The sequence below is a fragment of the Coregonus clupeaformis genome, chromosome 18 (assembly GCF_020615455.1).
Source record: "Coregonus clupeaformis isolate EN_2021a chromosome 18, ASM2061545v1, whole genome shotgun sequence".
Lineage (NCBI taxonomy): Eukaryota > Metazoa > Chordata > Actinopteri > Salmoniformes > Salmonidae > Coregonus > Coregonus clupeaformis.
The window spans coordinates 23,058,743-23,079,713 of record NC_059209.1 but is presented as its reverse complement, the minus strand read 5'-3'; the positions used below and the strand labels follow the sequence as shown (position 1 = coordinate 23,079,713).

The 20,971-nt window shown below is 44.4% G+C and overlaps 1 protein-coding gene across 2 annotated transcripts in view; it reads left to right on the top strand.

The window, feature by feature from the left end:
* LOC121550200 (mediator of RNA polymerase II transcription subunit 27-like) overlaps positions 1-14,969 on the top strand; it is a 148,462-nt gene extending 133,493 nt beyond the window's left edge. For both annotated transcript variants that reach the window (XM_041862345.2, XM_041862344.2), the window contains exons 5-8: positions 159-266; positions 1,795-1,836; positions 10,442-10,519; positions 14,183-14,969. In XM_041862345.2, coding sequence (XP_041718279.1) covers positions 159-266; positions 1,795-1,836; positions 10,442-10,519; positions 14,183-14,317 — 363 coding nt within the window. In that variant the 3' untranslated portion in view covers positions 14,318-14,969. The remainder of the gene's footprint in view (positions 1-158; positions 267-1,794; positions 1,837-10,441; positions 10,520-14,182) is intronic.
* Positions 14,970-20,971: the final 6,002 nt, after the last annotated feature.

Sequence of the window (20,971 nt, the reverse complement as noted above, 5' to 3'; positions counted from 1 at the left end):
GTGTAGAGCACTATAGGTTGTAGGTTAACCACCGCCTCAAGGGGAGAGAGAAGGGGAGAGAAGGCTAGCACATTTCTTTGGCATGGTGGTTGGTTAGGAGAGACTGAACAGGGCTGAATTTGTCATTGTCTTTTCCTCTCTGCTGTCTCTTCCTTTAGGTGACGTTGGGGAAAGTGCTGAAAACCATCGTGGTGATGAGAAGCCTGTTCATAGACCGGACCATCGTGAGAGGATTCAACGAGAACGTGTATTCCGAGGATGGCAAGGTATTGCTTTCAGGGTTAAATGGGAGGTTTTTGCACAAACAACTGGATTGAGTGGTACTGTGATGGTGAGGTGCAACCCTCTCTCCATTGCAAAAATATAAGTACGGGATTACTTGACATAAGAGGCGTCATACTAGGCACATATTATCTGTACACATCCATGGAGACTTCAGTCCTCTTGAGAGTGTCCTGGGTACCATGAATGGGTCTTTCTGGGCTATGTATTCAGAGTAACCTCATATAGCCTCCTATAGAACAGTTTTGTTAGAGGGTTGACTGTTTCCAGCTGCTAACGTAAGAGTATGCAATCCAGGGTCTGGACCTCCAATCCTCATTGTCAGTTTTCTGTTGGCACCGTTGAATAATTTAGATGACCTCTTACTCTATCGCTCTCTCACATGAAAAGCTTGTGAAGGATGGGAGACATTGGCTTTCCTCTATGATTTCCCCTCTGTCAGATTCAACATTAGTCCATCATTCATTTTGAATATGGTGTTTGGCTCTCACTCCGGGACTCTTTGAACTGACATGAATATGAGGAGGCCATCAAAGCCACAGAGAACCTTTATCACTGTTAATTAAACCAATGAAAGGGAGACTTCTGAACCTCCTGCCAGAACAATGTTGTCTGATGTACTCAACTGTGTGTGTTCATGCATGTGTGTTTATAATTGAGCTCTTACATATACTGCTACAACTAACCAGCTACTTTATAGAGATAATCTGCTCCTTGGAAAATGTTTTGTAGTCCAGACATTCCCAAAGCGCCACATAGGATGACTTAGACACAACAGCAGCAGCCAGGGTTTGGTTTAGGATGTCTTGCCTCGTCTGCTCCATCCCCATTTCTGCCATTTTCTCCTCTAATTATCCTATGGTAAGAAGCAGCAGGAGCCGCAAGCTGAGCCTCCTAGCGTACAGAAAGAGAGAGGGAAAAGGAGAAGGAAAACTGCAGTATTAAAGGAGGGCTTCAAAGACTATCTAAGGCATCTCTTGGGTAATTTGCGATCCTGTATTCTTCCCCCTTTAAAGGGTCTCTGTGTGTCGGGAGTGGGTAGAGGGACAGAGAGGGATCGAATCCAATTTCTCGAATAAATGCTGACACCGGGCCTGTTTGATATTAGATTCAGGGGAGCGTTTTGATTTGTTAACGCCTTTGAAAGTGTTTGGACGACCTTCACACAATCTCATGCCCACCTCTCCCCGTTTACTGTAGGACCATGCAAGCCAGAGGACAGTAGGGTGGCAAGAAGAGAGGAATCATTTGAACCAAAAATATAGACCTGATCAAATGATCAACACACCAGAATACAATGCTAATGAATGGTATCACGAATACCAAGAGAAAGTTGATGGCGTAGTCAGTCTTGATGATGACGACGACAACATGTTTAATCCAATCCCATTGTTCTGAACGCACCAAAGGAACACTTGGTGTGACTTGCATCACATACAACTGAAGAAAATAATGTGTAATGGTTTGAAAATGTATGAATAATGGCAATCATTTCTCCTTTTCTCTCCTCAGCTGGATATCTGGTCGAAGTCAAACTATCAAGTATTTCAAAAGGTGAGACCCCATCTTTATGTGTTCACCACAGAGTGAGGTGCAATGCCCACTTGGCAGACGCCAACCTGAGGAACTCATGAATAGTCACATAGGTCTCCATATTGTGGTCCAGTCGGTCTCTCTCCCGTTGGACCACCTGTTGCTGTGTTCTTCTCTCACACTAGTCAAGCCCTGTCATACCAAAATATACTCTGTTTCCTGTTGAATTTCATTTGAAACTAAAACCACTTTGCATCATAGTCAGTTCTGGCAAGCATATGGAGGTTATGAGTCGTCCTCACTCCCCTCCCTCATCAAATCTCAACAGGCAGCCTATGGGCAGCCAAAACGCCACACACACACACACCAGTGACGGCGATGGAGCCAACATTAATAGAACGAGAACACACAAATGTGTCTTTCATAGAGAATTCTCACTTGTACCTCCTGGCTGATCAAAGCACAGTATGTTTATAAAACATATATATGTATATTTTAGGGGGTAGATCAGCTTTAATATTGCAGATAGATTGTGGCTTCCGTCAATGTAATTGTCTGCATAATTTCCAATCCCCCATATATTTTGGGGTAAATATATACAGTACCAGTCAAAAGTTTGGACACACCTACTCATTCCAGGGTTTTTCTTTATTTTTACTATTTTCTACATTGTATAATAATAGTGAAGACATCAAACTATGAAATAACACATATGGAATCATGTAGTAACCAAAAAGGGGTTAAACAAATCCAAATATATTTTTTAGATTTGAGATTCTTCAAAGTAGCCACCCTTTGCCTTGATGACAGCTTTGCACACTCTTGGCATTCTCTCAACCAGCTTCATGAGGTAGTCACCTGGAATGCATTTCAATTAGCAGGTGTGCCTTGTTAAAAGTTAAATTGTGGAATTTCATTCCTTCTTAATGCGTTTGAGCCAATCAGTAGGTAGGGGGGTATACAGAAGATAGCCATATTTGGTAAAAGACCAAGTCCATATTATGGCAAGAACAGCTCAAATAAGCAAAGAGAAACGACAGTCCATCATTACTTTAAGACATGAACGTCAGTCAATACGGAACATTTCAAGAACTTTGAAAGTTTTATCAAATGCAGTCGCAAAAACCATCAAGCGCTATGATGAAACTGGCTCTTATGAGGACCGCCACAGGAAAGGAAGACCCAGAGTTACCTCTGTTGCGGAGGATAAGTTCATTAGAGTTACCTGCCTCAGAAATTGCAGCCCAAATAAATTATTTCACAGAGTTCAAGTCACAGACACATCTCAACATCAACTGTTCAGAGGGGACTGTGTGAATCAGGCCTTCATGGTCGAATTGCTGCAAAGAAACCACTACTTGGAAAGGACACCAATAAGAAGAAGATACCTGCTTGGGCCAAGAAACACGAGCAATGGACATTAGACCGGTGGAAATGTGTCCTTTGGTCTGGAGTCTAAATTGGAGATTGTTGGTTCCAACCGCCGTGTCTTTGTGAGACACGTTGTGGGTGAACGGATGATCTCCACATGTGTAGTTCCCACCGTAAAGCATGGAGGAGTTGGTGTTATGGTGTGGGGGTGCTTTGTTGGTGACACCGTCTGTGATTTATTTAGAATTCAAGGCACACTTAACCAGCATGGCTACCACAGCATTCTGCAGCGATACGCCATCCCATCTGGTTTGGGCTTAGTGGGACTATCATACCCAACCCATCTCCAGGCTGTGTAAGGGCTATTTGACCAAGAAGGAGAGTGATGGAGTGCTGCATCAGATGACCTGGCCTCCACAATCCCCTGACCTCAACCCAATTGAGATGGTTTTGGATGAGTCGGACGGCAGAGTGAAGGAAAAGCAGCCAACAAGTGCTCAGCATATGTGGGAACTCCTTCAAGACGGTTGAAAAAGGCTATTTGAAGAATCTCAAATATATAATATATTTTGATTTGTTTAACACTTTTTTGGTTACTACATGATTCCATATGTGTTATTTCATAGTTTTGATGTCTTCACTATTATTCTACAATGTAGAAAATAGTAAAAATAAAGAAAAACCCTTGAATGAGTAGGTGTGCCCAAACTTTTTACTGGTACTGTATATATATAAAATATATATTTTATTTTATTATTTTCCCCAAACCCTACCACCCCTCCCCTAATTGGAGTAAACTAATGGACAACAACTCTTAGGCTTCTACTTCCAGCTTTTAAATACTACATACATTTTACGGACACAGTATAGTTTACAATAGTTATCTTTTGTTTGTTTTTAGTCCCATTCTTCAGCTCCACTCAACCCCTCCAATCTATCTGTGAACACCATCCAGTTTTGATTTCTATTTGCCATATATTTTTCAACTGTGCTGTGATGTTTCACAAAAGTTCTGAACCTTTCTATTTTCAAAGATTCTACGTATTGCAAATTAAAGATAAAACATTTTGCTAAGAGTATTATTACATTATTAATCGATTGACTATTACTTTTTAAATCACACAGCAGTGCTATTTGCAAAGTTAGCTCCAGGTAAATGTTGCAATTCTTCAGCCATTCCTGAACCTGCGACCAAAAACAAGCTACATATGGACAGTACCAAAACAAATTATCTAATGATTCAGTCTCTTTGCAGCAAAATCTGCAAAGCTGGGATGGTTGTGTCCCCCATATACACTGCTCAAAAAAATAAAGGGAACACTTATACAACACAATGTAACTCCAAGTCAATCACACTTCTGTGAAATCATACTGTCCACTTAGGAAGCAACACTGATTGACAATAAATTTCACATGCTGTTGTGCAAATGGAATAGACAACAGGTGGAAATTATAGGCAATTAGCAAGACACCCCCAATAAAGGACTGGTTTTGCAGGTGGTGACCACAGACCACTTCTCAGTTCCTATGCTTCCTGGCTGATGTTTTGGTCACTTTTGAATGCTGGCGGTGCTTTCACTCTAGTGGTAGCATGAGACGGAGTCTACAACCCACACAAGTGGCTCAGGTAGTGCAGCTCATCCAGGATGGCACATCAAAGCGGGCTGTGGCAAGAAGGTTTGTTGTGTCTGTCAGCGTAGTGTCCAGAGCATGGAGGCGCTACCAGGAGACAGGCCAGTACATCAGGAGACGTGGAGGAGGCCGTAGGAGGGCAACAACCCAGCAGCAGGACTGCTACCTCCGCCTTTGTGCAAGGAGGAGCAGGAGGAGCACTGCCAGAGCCCTGCAAAATGACCTCCAGCAGGCCACAAATGTGCATGTGTCTGCTCAAACGGTCAGAAACAGACTCCATGAGGGTGGTATGAGGGCCCGGCATCCACAGGTGGGGGTTGTGCTTACAGCCCAACACCGTGCAGGACGTTTGGCATTTGCCAGAGAACACCAAGATTGGCAAATTCGCCACTGGTGCCCTGTGCTCTTCACAGATGAAAGCAGGTTCACACTGAGCACATGTGACAGAGTCTGGAGACGCCGTGGAGAACGTTCTGCTGCCTGCAACATCCTCCAGCATGACCGGTTTGGCGGTGGGTCAGTCATGGTGTGGGGTGGCATTTCTTTGGGGGGCCGCACAGCCCTCCATGTGCTCGCCAGAGGTAGCCTGACTGCAATTAGGTACCGAGATGAGATCCTCAGACCCCTTGTGAGACCATATGCTGGTGCGGTTGGCCCTGGGTTCCTCCTAATGCAAGACAATGCTAGACCTCATGTGGCTGGAGTGTGTCAGCAGTTCCTGCAAGAGGAAGGCATTGATGCTATGGACTGGCCCGCCCGTTCCCCAGACCGGAATCCAATTGAGCACATCTGTCTCGCTCCGTCCACCAACGCCACTTTGCACCACAGACTGTCCAGGAGTTGGCAGATGCTTTAGTCCAGGTCTGGGAGGAGATCCCTCAGGAGACCATCCGCCACCTCATCAGGAGCATGCCCAGGCGTTGTAGGGAGGTCATACAGGCACGTGGAGGCCACACACACTACTGAGCCTCATTTTGACTTGTTTTAAGGACATTACATCAAAGTTGGATCAGCCTGTAGTGTGGTTTTCCACTTTAATTTTGAGGGTGACTCCAAATCCAGACCTCCATGGATTGATAAATTTGATTTCCATTAATAATTTGTGTGTGATTTTGTTGTCAGCACATTCAACTATGTAAAGAAAAAAGTATTTAATAAGATTATTTCATTCATTCAGATCTAGGATGTGTTATTTTAGTGTTCCCTTAATTTTTTTGAGCAGTGTATATAACATTCTATTGGTTGCAAGAATTTTGTATAATAATTTAAATTGAAAAGCTCAAAGTTTTGAATCCAGCGTAGTTTTGTGTATCAGTTCATAAACCATGTGCCATGTAATCGGTGCATCGGAAATTTTACCCCAACTATTTTGCAATCTTTTTGGCACAGCTGTCAATTTTTGGGTCCTTAAATACTTTTTTATTTGTCAAAAATTTCTTTAGCCAATTTTGGTCTTTAATGAAGGGCCAAAAGACAAGTTCCTTACTTACATTTACATTTACGTTATTTAGCAGACGCTCTTATCCAGAGCGACTTACAAATTGGTGCATTCACCTTATAGCCAGTGGGATAACCACTTTACAATATGTATTTATTTTTTATTTATTTGGGGGGTGGGGTAAGGGGGGGGGTAGAAGGATTACTTTATCCTATCCCAGGTATTCCTTAAAGAGGTGGGGTTTCAAGTGTCTCCGGAAGGTGGTGAGTGACTCCGCTGTCCTGGCGTCGTGAGGGAGCTTGTTCCACCACTGGGGTGCCAGAGCAGCGAACAGTTTTGACTGGGCTGAGCGGGAACTGTGCTTCTGCAGAGGTAGGGGGGCCAGCAGGCCAGAGGTGGATGAACGCAATGCCCTCGTTTGGGTGTAGGGACTGATCAGAGCCTGAAGGTACGGAGGTGCCGTTCCCCTCACAGCTCCGTAGGCAAGCACCATGGTCTTGTAGCAGATGCGAGCTTCAACTGGAAGCCAGTGGAGTGTGCGGAGGAGCGGGGTGACGTGAGAGAACTTGGGAAGGTTGAACACCAGACGGGCCTGCGGCATTCTGGATGAGTTGTAGGGGTTTAATGGCACAGGCAGGGAGCCCAGCCAACAGCGAGTTGCAGTAATTCAGACGGGAGATGACAAGTGCCTGGATTAGGACCTGTGCCGTTTCCTGTGTAAGGCAGGGTCGTACTCTCCGAATGTTGTAGAGCATGAACCTACAGGATCGGGTCACCGCCTTGATGTTAGCGGAGAACGACAGGGTGTTGTCCAGGGTCACGCCAAGGCTCTTTGCACTCTGGGAGGAGGACACAACGGAGTTGTCAACCGTGATGGCGAGAGATGATGGAACGGGCAGTCCTTCCCCGGGAGGAAGAGCAGCTCCGTCTTGCCGAGGTTCAGCTTGAGGTGGTGATCCGTCATCCACACTGATATGTTTGCCAGACATGCAGAGATGCGATTCGCCACCTGGTTATCAGAAGGGGGAAAGGAGAAGATTAGTTGTGTGTCGTCTGCGTAGCAATGATAGGAGAGGCCATGTGAGGATATGACAGAGCCAAGTGACTTGGTGTATAGCGAGAATAGGAGAGTGCCTAGAACTGAGCCCTGGGGGACACCAGTGGTGAGAGCACGTGGTGCGGAGACAGATTCTCGCCACGCCACTTGGTAGGAGCAACCTGTCAGGTAGGACGCAATCCAAGAGTGAGCCGCGCCGGAGATGCCCAACTCGGAGAGGGTGGAGAGGAGGATCTGATTGTTCACAGTATCAAAGGCAGCAGACAGGTCTAGAAGGACAAGAGCAGAGGAGAGAGAGTTAGCTTTAGCAGTGCGGAGAGCCTCCGTGACACAGAGAAGAGCAGTCTCAGTTGAATGACCAGTCTTGAAACCTGACTGGTTTGGATCAAGAAGGTCATTCTGAGAGAGATAGCAAGAGAGTTGGCTAAAGACGGCACGCTCAAGAGTTTTGGAGAGAAAAGAAAGAAGGGATACTGGTCTGTAGTTGTTGACATCGGAGGGATCGAGTGTAGGTTTTTTGAGAAGGGGTGCAACTCTCGCTCTCTTGAAGACAGAAGGGACGTCATCGTCAAGCCACGGAGCAGGAGGGGAGGACCGAGCCGGCCGGGAGGATAGGGGACATAGAGAGTCAAAGGATGCAGAAAGGGAGGAGAGGAGGGTTGAGGAGGCAGAATCAGGAGATTGGAGGGAGAAGGATTGAGCAGAGGGAAGAGATGATAGGATGGAAGAGGAGAGAGTAGCGGGAGAGAGAGAGCGAACAGCGCATTACCATCTGAGTAGAGGCAGAGTGAGTAGTGTTGGAGGAGAGCGAGAGATAAAAGGATACAAAGTAGTGGTCGGAGCCATGGAGGGGAGTTGCAGTGAGATTAGTAGAAGAACAGCATCTAGTAAAGATGAGGTCAAGCCTTGTGAGTAGGGGGGGACGGTGAGAGGGTGAGGTCAAAAGAGGAGAGGAGTGGAAAGAAGGCGGCAGAGAGAAATGAGTCAAAGGTAGACGTAGGGAGGTTAAAGTCACCCATACTTGTGAGGGGTGAGCCATCCTCAGGAAAGGAACTTATCAAGGCGTCAAGCTCATTGATGAACTCTCCAAGGGAACATGGAGGGCGATAAATGATGAGGATGTTAAGCTTGAATGGGCTAGTGACTGTGACAGCATGGAATTCAAATGAGGAGATAGACAGATGGGTCAGGGGAAAAAGAGAGAATGTCAACTTGGGAGAGATGAGGATTCCTGTGCCACCACCCCGCTGACCAGATGCTCTCGGGGTATGCGAGAACACATGGTCAGACGAGGAGAGAGCAGTAGGAGTAGCAGTGTTTTCAGTGGTAATCCATGTTTCCGTCAGCGCCAAGAAGTCGAGGGACTGGAGGGTAGCATAGGCAGCATACTTTCTCCCCCTTCCACTTGCCTCTTACATTTTTGCGGTAATGCTGCAATTAGTTATTTGTAATTTTAAGTAGAACAGACATTTCCATATATATTTGTTAGCTGCATGTGTGACAACTCCACCAGTCCTATTTATGATATAATTTACAAAGATTTTACCCTCTTAAAAAAAAAAATTGTTTTGTATCAGTTAGTATATTTGAGTTTAGCCATAATATTTGTTGTAATATTTGTTCTGTCTTTTCTGGTGGATTAAACTGAAATTGCAACCAACTTTCTATGGCTTGTTTTAAAAATAGCGATATTTTGGAGATTATTTCATTTTCAAATAACCAAAAGTGAGAGGTTGTAATCTGAATAAAGGGGAAAAGGCTGTTCTTGAACATGTGGTGAGACATTGTTACTAATCTGCTAGAGAACCAGTTCAGATGTAAGTATAACTTTTGAAGGACTGAAGCCTTTAGTGAGAGATCTAATGCTTTAATGTTTAATAATTTTTGCCCTCTGAATTCATATTAATGATAAAAATAGGCCCGTTTAATTTAATTTAAATCAAGTCACTAGGTGTTGGCAAGGACGTAATCAATTAGGTAAACTGGGATATGAGTTATTCAGGGTAAGTTTTCCACAAATAGACAGGTATTTTCCTTTCCACGGTAGCAAGAACTTTTCTATTTTTGCTGACTTTCTATTAAAAATGTCTTGTAATGAGGTCATTTCATTCTTTCAGGATATGAATACAGAGTATGTCCACTTCACCGTCAGACCATTTTATTGGTAAACTACAGTATGTTTATTTCTTGATCTCATCTCATCCTAATGCTAAGTCAAACAGACCCAGTCTGATGGGGAGGGAGGGAAGAGGAGGGCACCTGTCAGCTTCCCCTCTCATCTTTCACTGCACTGGCTGACTTGGGACCAAAGCCTCTCTTTGTTACCTGTCCAGTCATATCCTTACATCTTCTTTGGGGAGAAGAAGATGTTAGTTTTTTCCCCCTGTTTTGATATGTTTTCCCTGCGCATGTACTGTGCTGCCTGCCATGTGCTGGTAATAGCCATACTCCTCATGCTTCCCCAGATGGTCAAAATGCAATAGCAATGGACATATTGACTGGACACAGCAAAACAATTGTCGGAAGAACTTGGTTCATCAAAGTTACGTAATAAATGGCCTGCATATAATTGCATGTGGGATGAATATTAGATTTTGATCAAAATATTAAGAATAATAAGAAGCCTAGTCACTGCCAAGTGAATATGTGTAGGAGGGAGAGATTGGTACAGTATATGATTAGGATTGCTCCAATGACAACCCTGCACTAGACTAGCAGACCACTATTAGTTATGTTGAAAGTTGAGTAATGATTGCTCAGGCCTTGAAAACATGTTGTTTTACTTGACCACTTTTATTGATTATGTTATGTAGTACTCACTTGCTCATAAAATCCTATTGAATTGAAAAAGCTGGCAGACTTAATGTGATTTTATTGTTTCAGCCTTAGCAGAGGGAATTGGAATGTTTGTGGTCCTCAGTAGCTCAGCTGGTAGAGCACGGCGCTTATAACGCCAAGGTAGTGGGTTCGATCCCCGGGACCACCCATACACAAAAGTGTATGCACGCATGACTGTATGTCGCTTTGGATAAAAGCGTCTGCTACATGGCATATTATATTATTATTATTATATTATTTACAAATATTCAGGGACGATGTGTTTTTACAAGCCCTGTTTTTTCTCTAAGGTTACGGATCACGCTACCACTGCTCTGCTGCACTACCAACTCCCCCAGATGCCCGATGTGGTGGTACGGTCCTTCATGGTGAGCACATTCACAAAGGAAACCCTCTATATAACCCACTCACACCCTGTGACTGAGCTCCTCTACTTGATCATCTACTGTCCCATATCTTCACCATATAGACATAGCCGATGGGTTGTACTTGCATTGCTGTCTCTAGGCATCTTATCACACCTACAGTACTGTTACAGTGCCTCTTTTGATTTAAGGCTCTGAAACTCATTTTTGAGGAGGGGGTTAAAAACTGTCAGGCTATTACTGGATAATGATGGTTGTGAGTCAGGCAACGCTCCCCTGTCCCGCTGAAGCTTGTAACCAGTCTCCACACGTACAGTCCTATAGAGGAAGTACCTCAGGAAGCATAGAAGAGACTGTATTATTGTCTTGATGTTGGCTGTGACGGTCATGGAATTTTGGAAGACAGTTATGGAATTTTGGATGACAGTAATTGGTCAGCCAAATGACCGCGGTCATCGTTTAACTGAATAGAAAATAAATAAAAATTCTACACATTTTCTTCTCCGCTACTGACTGCGTGTGCTGCTGCTGCAGGGAGGAGGGCATTGCCTAGGCAACTGAAGACTTGTTTGCTACAACACCTTGCTTGTTTCAGCAAGGAGAAACAGCGTTTCATCACGTTGTAAAGACTCCATGTTACCGTAGAAACAGACTCAACCGCACTAATGCCTGGCTATCCTGTCTTCAGTCATCTGTTTGTTCCACACACAAAAATTACGGTTATGACTGTTATTTTATTTTCATGACGGTCTTCATCCATAACCGCCGCTTATACGGTAATTGTGCCCGCCCTACTTGATGTTTTTAAATAGCCCGACTGTCCACTCTGCAGACCTGTGCTCTTAGTGCTGAGGTGAGGGAGATGAATTTGCCAATCCGGTGTTGGAGATCAATGGGAGCCTATTCTGATCTGGCCCCGCCAGGGTGTGGTGGCTGGGTTCAATCAGACAGTGGCTCAGCTTCAAGGCCAACACCCAGGTGCCTCCATTACCAGCCTGTCCTCATTGACAGCTTGACTCTGTCTAGAAAGACATTAGCACTATGTCTGCAATCAATCCTGTTTAAAGGAACAGTTGGCCCAAGTCCCGTCTTAAGTAGCCACTAAAGCAATTAAATAAAAATGCCTTTTTTGCACCTGTTTTGCAGTTGCTATTCCATAGGCTTTGCAAATGCATTACTCTCTACTTACCTATAACTGTAGTCTTCTCGTTGCAGCGCTAACATGAGATTGCTGTAATGGATATTTTCTCACGCCGCCCAATGAGGGTGGTGATCATTACGCTGGCCGGTGATGAATTGAGGAGCAGGGTTTTAATCCTACAGATGGATGATGCCAGTGAATAGGTTTCGACAGGTGTGTGACTGTGTGAGGGAGGTCTGGCAGTGTGGCTGGCTGGGGCCGACTGATGGGCTGGGAGAGAGAGGGGGGCCTGAAGATGAGGAGAGACTCCACTCACCCCCCTGGGTGGATTGACCACAATCCCCTCATTGGTGCTCTCTGTCTCTGTCCCCCTCTATCTCTTTCTCTCTCTCTCTCTCTCCCGTTCTCTCTCTTTCTCTCTGTCTCTCTCACCGTGTCAGCTCATCTGCTCATCAAAATGGCCCGACATTGAGTTTTGATTCAAAATGTTATGTTTTACTAGAATCAGTCTATTGGTGAATCCTCCTGACAGATACAGTGAGGGAAAAAAGTATTTGATCCCCTGCTGATTTTGTACGTTTGCCCACTGACAAAGAAATGATCAGTCTATAATTTTAATGGTAGGTTTATTTGAACAGTGAGAGACAGAATAACAACCAAAAAATCCAGAAAAACGCATGTCAGAAAATGTTATAAATTTATTTGCATTTTAATGAGGGAAATAAGTATTTGACCCCCTCTCAATCAGAAAGATTTCTGTCTCCCAGGTGTCTTTTATACAGGTAACAAGCTGAGATTAGGAGCACACTCTTAAAGGGAGTGCTCCTAATCTCAGTTTGTTACCTGTATAAAAGACACCTGTCCATAGAAGCAATCAATCAGATTCCAAACTCTCCACCATGGCCAAGACCAAAGAGCTCTCCAAGGATGTCAGGGACAAGATTGTAGACCTACACAAGGCTGGAATGGGCTACAAGACCATCGCCAAGCAGCTTGGTGAGAAGGTGACAACAGTTGGTGCGATTATTCGCAAATGGAAGAAACACAAAATAACTGTCAATCTCCCTCGGCCTGGGGCTCCATGCAAGATCTCACCTCATGGAGTTGCAATGATCATGAGAACGGTGAGGAATCAGCCCAGAACTACACGGGAGGATCTTGTCAATGATCTCAAGGCAGCTGGGACCATAGTCACCAAGAAAACAATTGGCAACACACTACGCCGTGAAGGACTGAATTCCTGCAGCGCCCGCAAGGTCCCCCTGCTCAAGAAAGCATATATACAGGCCTGTCTGAAGTTTGCCAATGAACATCTGAATGATTCAGAGGAGAACTGGGTGAAAGTGTTGTGGTCAGATGAGACCAAAATTGAGCTCTTTGGCATCAACTCGCCGTGTTTGGAGGAGGAGGAATGCTGCCTATGTCCCCAAGAACACCATCCTCACCGTCAAACATGGAGGTGGAAACATTATGCTTTGGGGGTGTTTTTCTGCTAAGGGGACAGGACAACTTCACCGCATCAAAGAGACGATGGACGGGGCCATGTACTGTCAAATCTTGAGTGAGAACCTCCTTCCCTCAGCCAGGGCATTGAAAATGGGTCGTGGATGGGTATTCCAGCATGACAATGTCCCAAAACACACGGCCAAGGCAACAAAGGAGTGGCTCAAGAAGAGGCACATTAAGGTCCTGGAGTGGCCTAGCCAGTCTCCAGACCTTAATCCCATAGAAAATATGTGGCGGGAGCTGAAGGTTCTAGTTGCCAAATATCAGCCTCGAAACCTTAATGACTTGGAGAAGATCTGCAAAGAGGAGTGGAACAAAATCCCTCCTGAGATGTGTGCAAACCTGGTGGCCAACTACAAGAAACGTCTGACCTATGTGATTGCCTCCTGAGTGGCGCAGTGGTCTAAGGCACTGCATCGCAGTGCTAGCTGTGCCACTAGAGATCCTGGTTCGAATCCAGGCTCTGTCGCAGCCGGCCGCGACCGGGAGACTCATGGGCGGCGCACAATTGGCCCAGCGTCGTCCAGGGTAGGGGAGGGAATGGCCGGCAGGGATGTAGCTCAGTTGGTAGAGCATGGCGTTTGCAACGCCAGGGTTGTGGGTTCGATTTCCACGGGGGGCCAGTATGAAAATAAATAAAAAAATAAAAACAAAAACAAAAATGTATTCACTAACTGTAAGTCGCTCTGGATAAGAGCGTCTGCTAAATGACTAAAATGTAAATGTAAAATGTAATTGCCAACAAGGGTTTTACCACCAAGTACTAAGTCATGTTTTGCAGAGGAGTCAAATACTTATTTCCCTCATTAAAATGCAAATCAATTTATAACATTTTTGACATTTGTTTGTTGTTATTCTCTCTCACACTGTTCAAATAAACCTACCATTAAAATTATAGACTGATCATGTCTTTGTCAGTGGGCAAACGTACAAAATAAGCAGGGGATCAAATACTTTTTTCCCTCACTGTATATCACCGTCTTCCTGCCTGAATTTCCATTTTATTTTCTCCTTGGCAGACCTGGCTAAGAAGCTACATCAAGCTGTTCCAGACCCCATGTCAGCGTTGTGGGAAGTTCCTGCAGGAGGGCCTTCCCCCGACCTGGAGAGACTTTCGCACCCTGGAGGCCTTCCACGACACGTGTAGGCAATGAGGAAACAGAGGGGAAAGGTTCCATTGGAAACTATTCTGACACCCCATCTAATAAGACATGGCAAGACTTCACCTGCTCTTCAACCTCTGCCTACACTGTGCATGGAGAGCAACAACACTGTTGTTTATAGACTGTCTGTCACTGCCTGGTAGACCTCCCACTGTGTAGGATGATGTCATATGAATGAGTCTACTTACATTTAACCCAATCTCACACAGCTGTCCAAATGTTTGCCATATAGTAAATTGTTCAGTGCTCCTACTCCAGTCCCCTGGTTGTGCTGAACCTTTTTATTTAGCTACCACCCACTCTCCAAATAATAATAATAAAAAAAGTTATTTTGCAGCAAAGTTAGAGCGAACATATTTATGCCCCAAATATTGTGTAGTTTTTTGGCCCTTTTGTATAGGAGCTGGGTTTAATATTTCATGAACCATGCTGGATATGTGGAAGAAAATTGCTTTTTTGTTAGGTGGGAGTTAAAAAAGTTACCTTCTGTAAGTAGGACAGGACCCTTTATGTATTTAGATGGCAAGGGAAGGGAATTGTTCATTTTGTAAAATTAGGCGCCAGCCTTTTTGTACACTTTCAAAAGAAATCTGTCCTTTTATAACCATTGTCTAAATAAAGTACATAATTTGTTTAATAGCCATCAGTGTCATCTTATCTTAAGCTTTTGCAGGATGGAGGAAATGGTCTTGCCAATTCATAACACAACCAAATATGAATACTTTTGAACATCTCTAGTCTTGTTCATCAACTTTTAGATAGACATTAGCCATGCATTTCATCATTCGTGGGGCTCTTTGTGACTCTGAGCAGCAGTTTTTGTCAAGGATCCTTGGCTCATTGTCAAAGAGCATACAGTTCATAGTCAAATGCAGTGTACATTTTTTGGACTACACGCAACACTGACATTCTGAACAAAGGTATTTTAAGTCACGGATACACCGCATACAAGATTCTCTCCTTAACTAAAAACTTTGTTGCCCACTTTTGAGAAAAATAACGTGAGCTTACAAGAGTGGTTCAGATTGCATGAAGCATGACATTGGAATGGGCCTTTGTTTAGTAACCTTTCCAGTACAATACGGACGTCATGCTGTGCCTCTACTGTACAGGTTCCCTTCTGGCTTTCCAGCTCTGAATTATTGATTTTGTTTATGTTACTTTGTACAATCAGCAACTGGAAGAGCTAGTCAGATTAAGCAGAATAGGAATAATGGTGATAAAAGCATACTGTTAGTGTCCATCTCCTCCATAGGACAGCAGGACAGGACCGTGTGTATGTGTCCGTCTGCCTGTTTTGTCCATCCGTCCACAACAAGTGGGCAAAGCTCCGTTCAGAGAAGCTCCACGCACCCCTTCCCTCCAATATATTTGCTGTGTGAAATGCCCACCGGGCCTTCGTCAGAGTGTAATAGTGGGATTGATGGGCAGAGGAGGGCGATGTGGGGAAAATATAAATGTACCAGGGCAGAGACGCTAAAGAAAGCACAGCTGATTAATTCCCTCTAGTCTAGTGTACAGTCGAGCCCTGTGTAGCCCACTTGTTCTTATTCTCTCTCTCAATTATCTTAGCATTCTTACAATGTTCAACTTATAGTCTGTACAGAAATATTTTTGCTATTTTCACAACCAGAATTATTATTCCAACCTCATAGTGTGGAAATATACACTGCTCAAAAAAATAAAGGGAACACTAAAATAACACATCCTAGATCTGAATGAATGAAATAATCTTATTAAATACTTTTTTCTTTACATAGTTGAATGTGCTGACAACAAAATCACACAAAAATTATCAATGGAAATCAAATTTATCAACCCATGGAGATCTGGATTTGGAGTCACCCTCAAAATTAAAGTGGAAAACCACACTACAGGCTGATCCAACTTTGATGTAATGTCCTTAAAACAAGTCAAAATGAGGCTCAGTAGTGTGTGTGGCCTCTACGTGCCTGTATGACCTCCCTACAACGCCTGGGCATGCTCCTGATGAGGTGGCGGATGGTCTCCTGAGGGATCTCCTCCCAGACCTGGACTAAAGCATCCGCCAACTCCTGGACAGTCTGTGGTGGATGGAGCGAGACATGATGTCCCAGATGTGCTCAATTGGATTCAGGTCTGGGGAACGGGCGGGCCAGCCCATAGCATCAATGCCTTCCTCTTGCAGGAACTGCTGACACACTCCAGCCACATGAGGTCTAGCATTGTCTTGCATTAGGAGGAACCCAGGGCCAACCGCACCAGCATATGGTCTCACAAGGGGTCTGAGGATCTCATCTCAGTACCTAATGGCAGTCAGGCTACCTCTGGCGAGCACATGGAGGGCTGTGCGGCCCCCCAAAGAAATGCCACCCCACATCATGACTGACCCACCGCCAAACCGGTCATGCTGGAGGATGTTGCAGGCAGCAGAACGTTCTCCACGGCGTCTCCAGACTCTGTCACGTCTGTCACATGTGCTCAGTGTGAACCTGCTTTCAACTGTGAAGAGCACAGGGCGCCAGTGGCAAATTTGCCAATCTTGGTGTTCTCTGGCAAATGCCAAACGTCCTGCATGGTGTTGGGCTGTAAGCACAACCCCCACCTGTGGACGTCGGGCCCTCATACCACCCTCATGGAGTCTGTTTCTGACCATTTGAGCAAACACATGCACATTTGTGGCCTGCTGGAGGTCATTTTGCAGGGCTCTGGCAGTGCTCCTCCTGCTCCTCCTTGCACAAAGGCAGAGGTAGCAGTCCTGCTGTTGGGTTGTTGCCCTCCTACGGCCTCCTCCACGTCTCCTGATGTACTGGCCTGTCTCCTGGTAGCGCCTCCATGCTCTGGACACTACGCTGACAGACACAGCAAACCTTCTTGCCACAGCTCGCATTGATGTGCCATCCTGGATGAGCTGCACTACCTGAGCCACTTGTGTGGGTTGTAGACTCCGTCTCATGCTACCACTAGAATGAAAGCACCGCCAGCATTCAAAAGTGACCAAAACATCAGCCAGGAAGCATAGGAACTGAGAAGTGGTCTGTGGTCACCACCTGCAAAACCAGTCCTTTATTGGGGGTGTCTTGCTAATTGCCTATAATTTCCACCTGTTGTCTATTCCATTTGCACAACAGCATGTGAAATTTATTGTCAATCAGTGTTGCTTCCTAAGTGGACAGTTTGATTTCACAGAAGTGTGATTGACTTGGAGTTACATTGTGTTGTTTAAGTGTTCCCTTTATTTTTTTGAGCAGTGTATATAAAACACAGGAAAATCACGTTTTTGATTGCACTGGGCCTTTAACAAAGACCAGAACTAGATGGAGAGATGATTGTGATATACAGAGGAAAGTGGCAAGTGGTGGACCTGGGGATAGAACCCCTTCCTCTGGTGCCATTGTTTAGTCTGGAGTCTAACACTACCATTAGACCAGACTCTGGCACACTGGGTTGCTATACTTGAAAAACATGGGCATGTGAATGTCATTTTATGTTTGGAAAACAGACTTACTCCTAATAATGAAAACATCAAATGGTACAGTATATTACGATAGTTTGCACTAACTGGTGTTGCAATCTGACTGTTGTCTGACTGAACACCAGAAGAATACTTCTCTAGTGAAAGTTTGACTATTTTGGTAACCCTGTTAAAAAACATCACCAAGGTAACAACTGCTCCAAATGTTCTACATCTTAAATAATTTCTTAGCATTATGTTATATTCCACTAAACTGCACAGAGGAATATTCCTGAAATAATTGTTTATTTTGTCTTACCACTTTGCTGATGATGAATTTGTGTGTGTTATTTCTGCAAACCCCATGTCACAATCTGCTCCCAACCTGAGTATTCAAACAAATGAATTATTCAGGATGTTTACCTGCCCCCATTCTGACTTCTGTCCCTCTCTGTAATGAGAGAGAACTCTAAAAGCACTTGTGGGAGAAGCTACACTAACAATTCATTTCCAATATTTTACCTAGGTTCCCAGTTCCCAGAAACTTTTGATTAGAACTGTTTCACTTTTACTCAAGTTTCCAAGTAGTACGATTAGTTTGTGTCGTCATTCATCAGTATTTCCCATAGTGATTGGCCACATAGATAGAACTCTACTCAGTGTTTGGGAGATAGACTCATCCTACCCGCCACTGTGGAAAAAAGAAACTTAATGGAGAAGTGTGTGTTTTCATGGATGGTTTTGATCAAGTTCATTAAGTTGAAGTGGTACCTGTAGCCAGAGGAGTTCCCCTTTCAGAGTGTTCTATAGCAGTTGCTAAGGTGTAATTATATGAGTTTACATGCACAAGGAGTCGTAGCAAACAACTAACAAGCTAACTATATACATGTAACTGCCAAAATAAAGGAAACACCAACATAAAGCGTCTTAATAGGATTTTGGGCCACCACGAGCCAGAACAGCTTCAATGCATCTTGGCATAGATTCTACAATTGTCTGGAACTCTATTAGAGGGATGCGACACCATTCTTCCATAAGGAACTCGTTTTGTTGATTGTGGTGGAAAACACTGTCTCAGGCGCCTCTCCAGAATCTCTAATAAGTGTTCAATTGGGTTGAGATCTGGTGAATGAGACAGCCATGGCATATGGTTTACATCGTTTTAATCAAACCATTCAGTGTCCACTCGTGCCCTGTGGATGGGGGCATAGCCATGGTAGCCAAAATCATGGCCTGCCCAGCATTTTTATACATAACCTTAAGCATGATGGGATGTTAATTGCTTAATTAACTCAGGAACCACACCTGTGTGGAAGCACCTGCTTTCAATATACTTTGTATCCTTCATTTACTCAAGTGTTTCCTTTATTTTGGCAGTTACCTGTAGCTTCCAGTAGGGAATTCTAAACTTCATAATGGATAGACACTTGGGCGAAGTCTTGGGCACTTAATAAACGTTTTCCTCAATAGAACATGTTTTCGTGTAACTAAGAGTCTTGTTTTGTCCAACCACTATATTTCCATTAGCCTCCCCGTTTACTTTGTTACCCGTTCGTGCTGCATTTCTTCCTGGTTTAACCCCTCCCACTCTCTCCCCCTCCTGTGTGTATGCCTGTCCCCCCCTCCTCTGCTGTGCCCTCCTCCCCCTCCTCCCTGGACCGTGTCCTCATGATCCCACCCACCCCCAGCCCACCTCGTTACCCCCAGCCCCCCCACCTCAGACATGTTCCCTTCGGAACGCCTAATTACTGCTCCCAAACACTGCTTACGATTGATAACAAGTGCTGGTGTTGCCCTCCCCTCGATCCACTGTGAGTCTGAAAGAAGAACCAGAGCAGGGCGTAAGGTGTGTAGCTAGCATCGCTGCTGTATGACTGGTGTCTGCAAAGCCAACGGTGCCCCGTGCCGTAAGTCCCTCCCCTGGGTTGATGTAAAGTTAGACAGATTGGGGCCTGCACAGTTTTCAGTCCACACACTGGTAGTTAAGATTAAGACTACTCAATTCTCCTTACAGTCCAAGGATTCACGATCCAAATACACGCTATATTGAAATGTGTTTTATTAAGTAAGAAAAAGTAGTTTAATAAAGTTCTCCCTCGCCATTAAAATGGAAACTGACAGCATAATAAAAGAAAAGCTAAGTCTATGTTAAAGGTTGTCATAAACCTATTGAACAGACACTCTGACATTTCTTAATTACAGTGGAGACTTTTTCCCATGGTCTCCCATTCTGCCTGCATTACTTAGTAGAGAGAGAGAAGGGTGGTGGAGGGTGAAATGAGAAGTTCTGCGTAAGAGGTCGGGTGTTGTCCCGGGAGACAGATGGTGATGAGTTCCTCTTGGTGCCAGGTTTATTTTGGACGGGCTCCATTCACACAGCCCTAGGCGTATGTAGGAGGTGCGTACACTGGGATCGGCCTCAGCAGTGGAGGCTACATTCACGTCCCATCTGTTCCTCGGCATCACTACCAGATCCCCAACTAGCACTGTGTTATCAGCAGTACTCCGGGCTCACATCATCACACCTGATTCCTTCCCTCTCTCTGGTCGCGGAATGGTCACGTTTCGAACCGTGAACCAAACCACACCACAGTAAGGATTGTATATCAGCATGTTTGAATAGAATGATACAGCGACACATTTGTATGGCATTCAAATCATGAATAGCCAAGCACCAGATGTGGTGACACAACAGCCCTGAAAGCTCTGAATCAGATGCTCTACTGGCTCCTGGACAGAAATACTGTAGAATTGTATCCTATTCCATAACAGATGGTGAAACTTCCGTAGAGAAACAAAAGTCAAGTTCAAGATGCACAGTATTAGGGAGAAAGGCAGATTGAGATCAAATCTAACCCAGAAGTTTGCAGCAGCTAAGCAAGAGGTAGCCTTACAATCAAATTCACTTTTACGTGATGTGTATGTTTGTATTGAGTCTATGGGACCCAGGACTCCCTGGTAAACATGCAGTATATATATATATTATGAAGTACTTAAACTTTATACAGTGTAAATGTTATGCCTATGATTAACTTGGAGGGCTGGGAGATAAAAAAGAAAAGCACAATGATATGATTAGACAGGATTATCATGGAACAAGTTTGCAATAAGAGATGTACTGCCCTGATGAACCCCACATATTCAAATATTCATGATAGTCATCCAATGAAATATCAACTCCAGAGCATTGTTCATTCAATGATGTCATTATA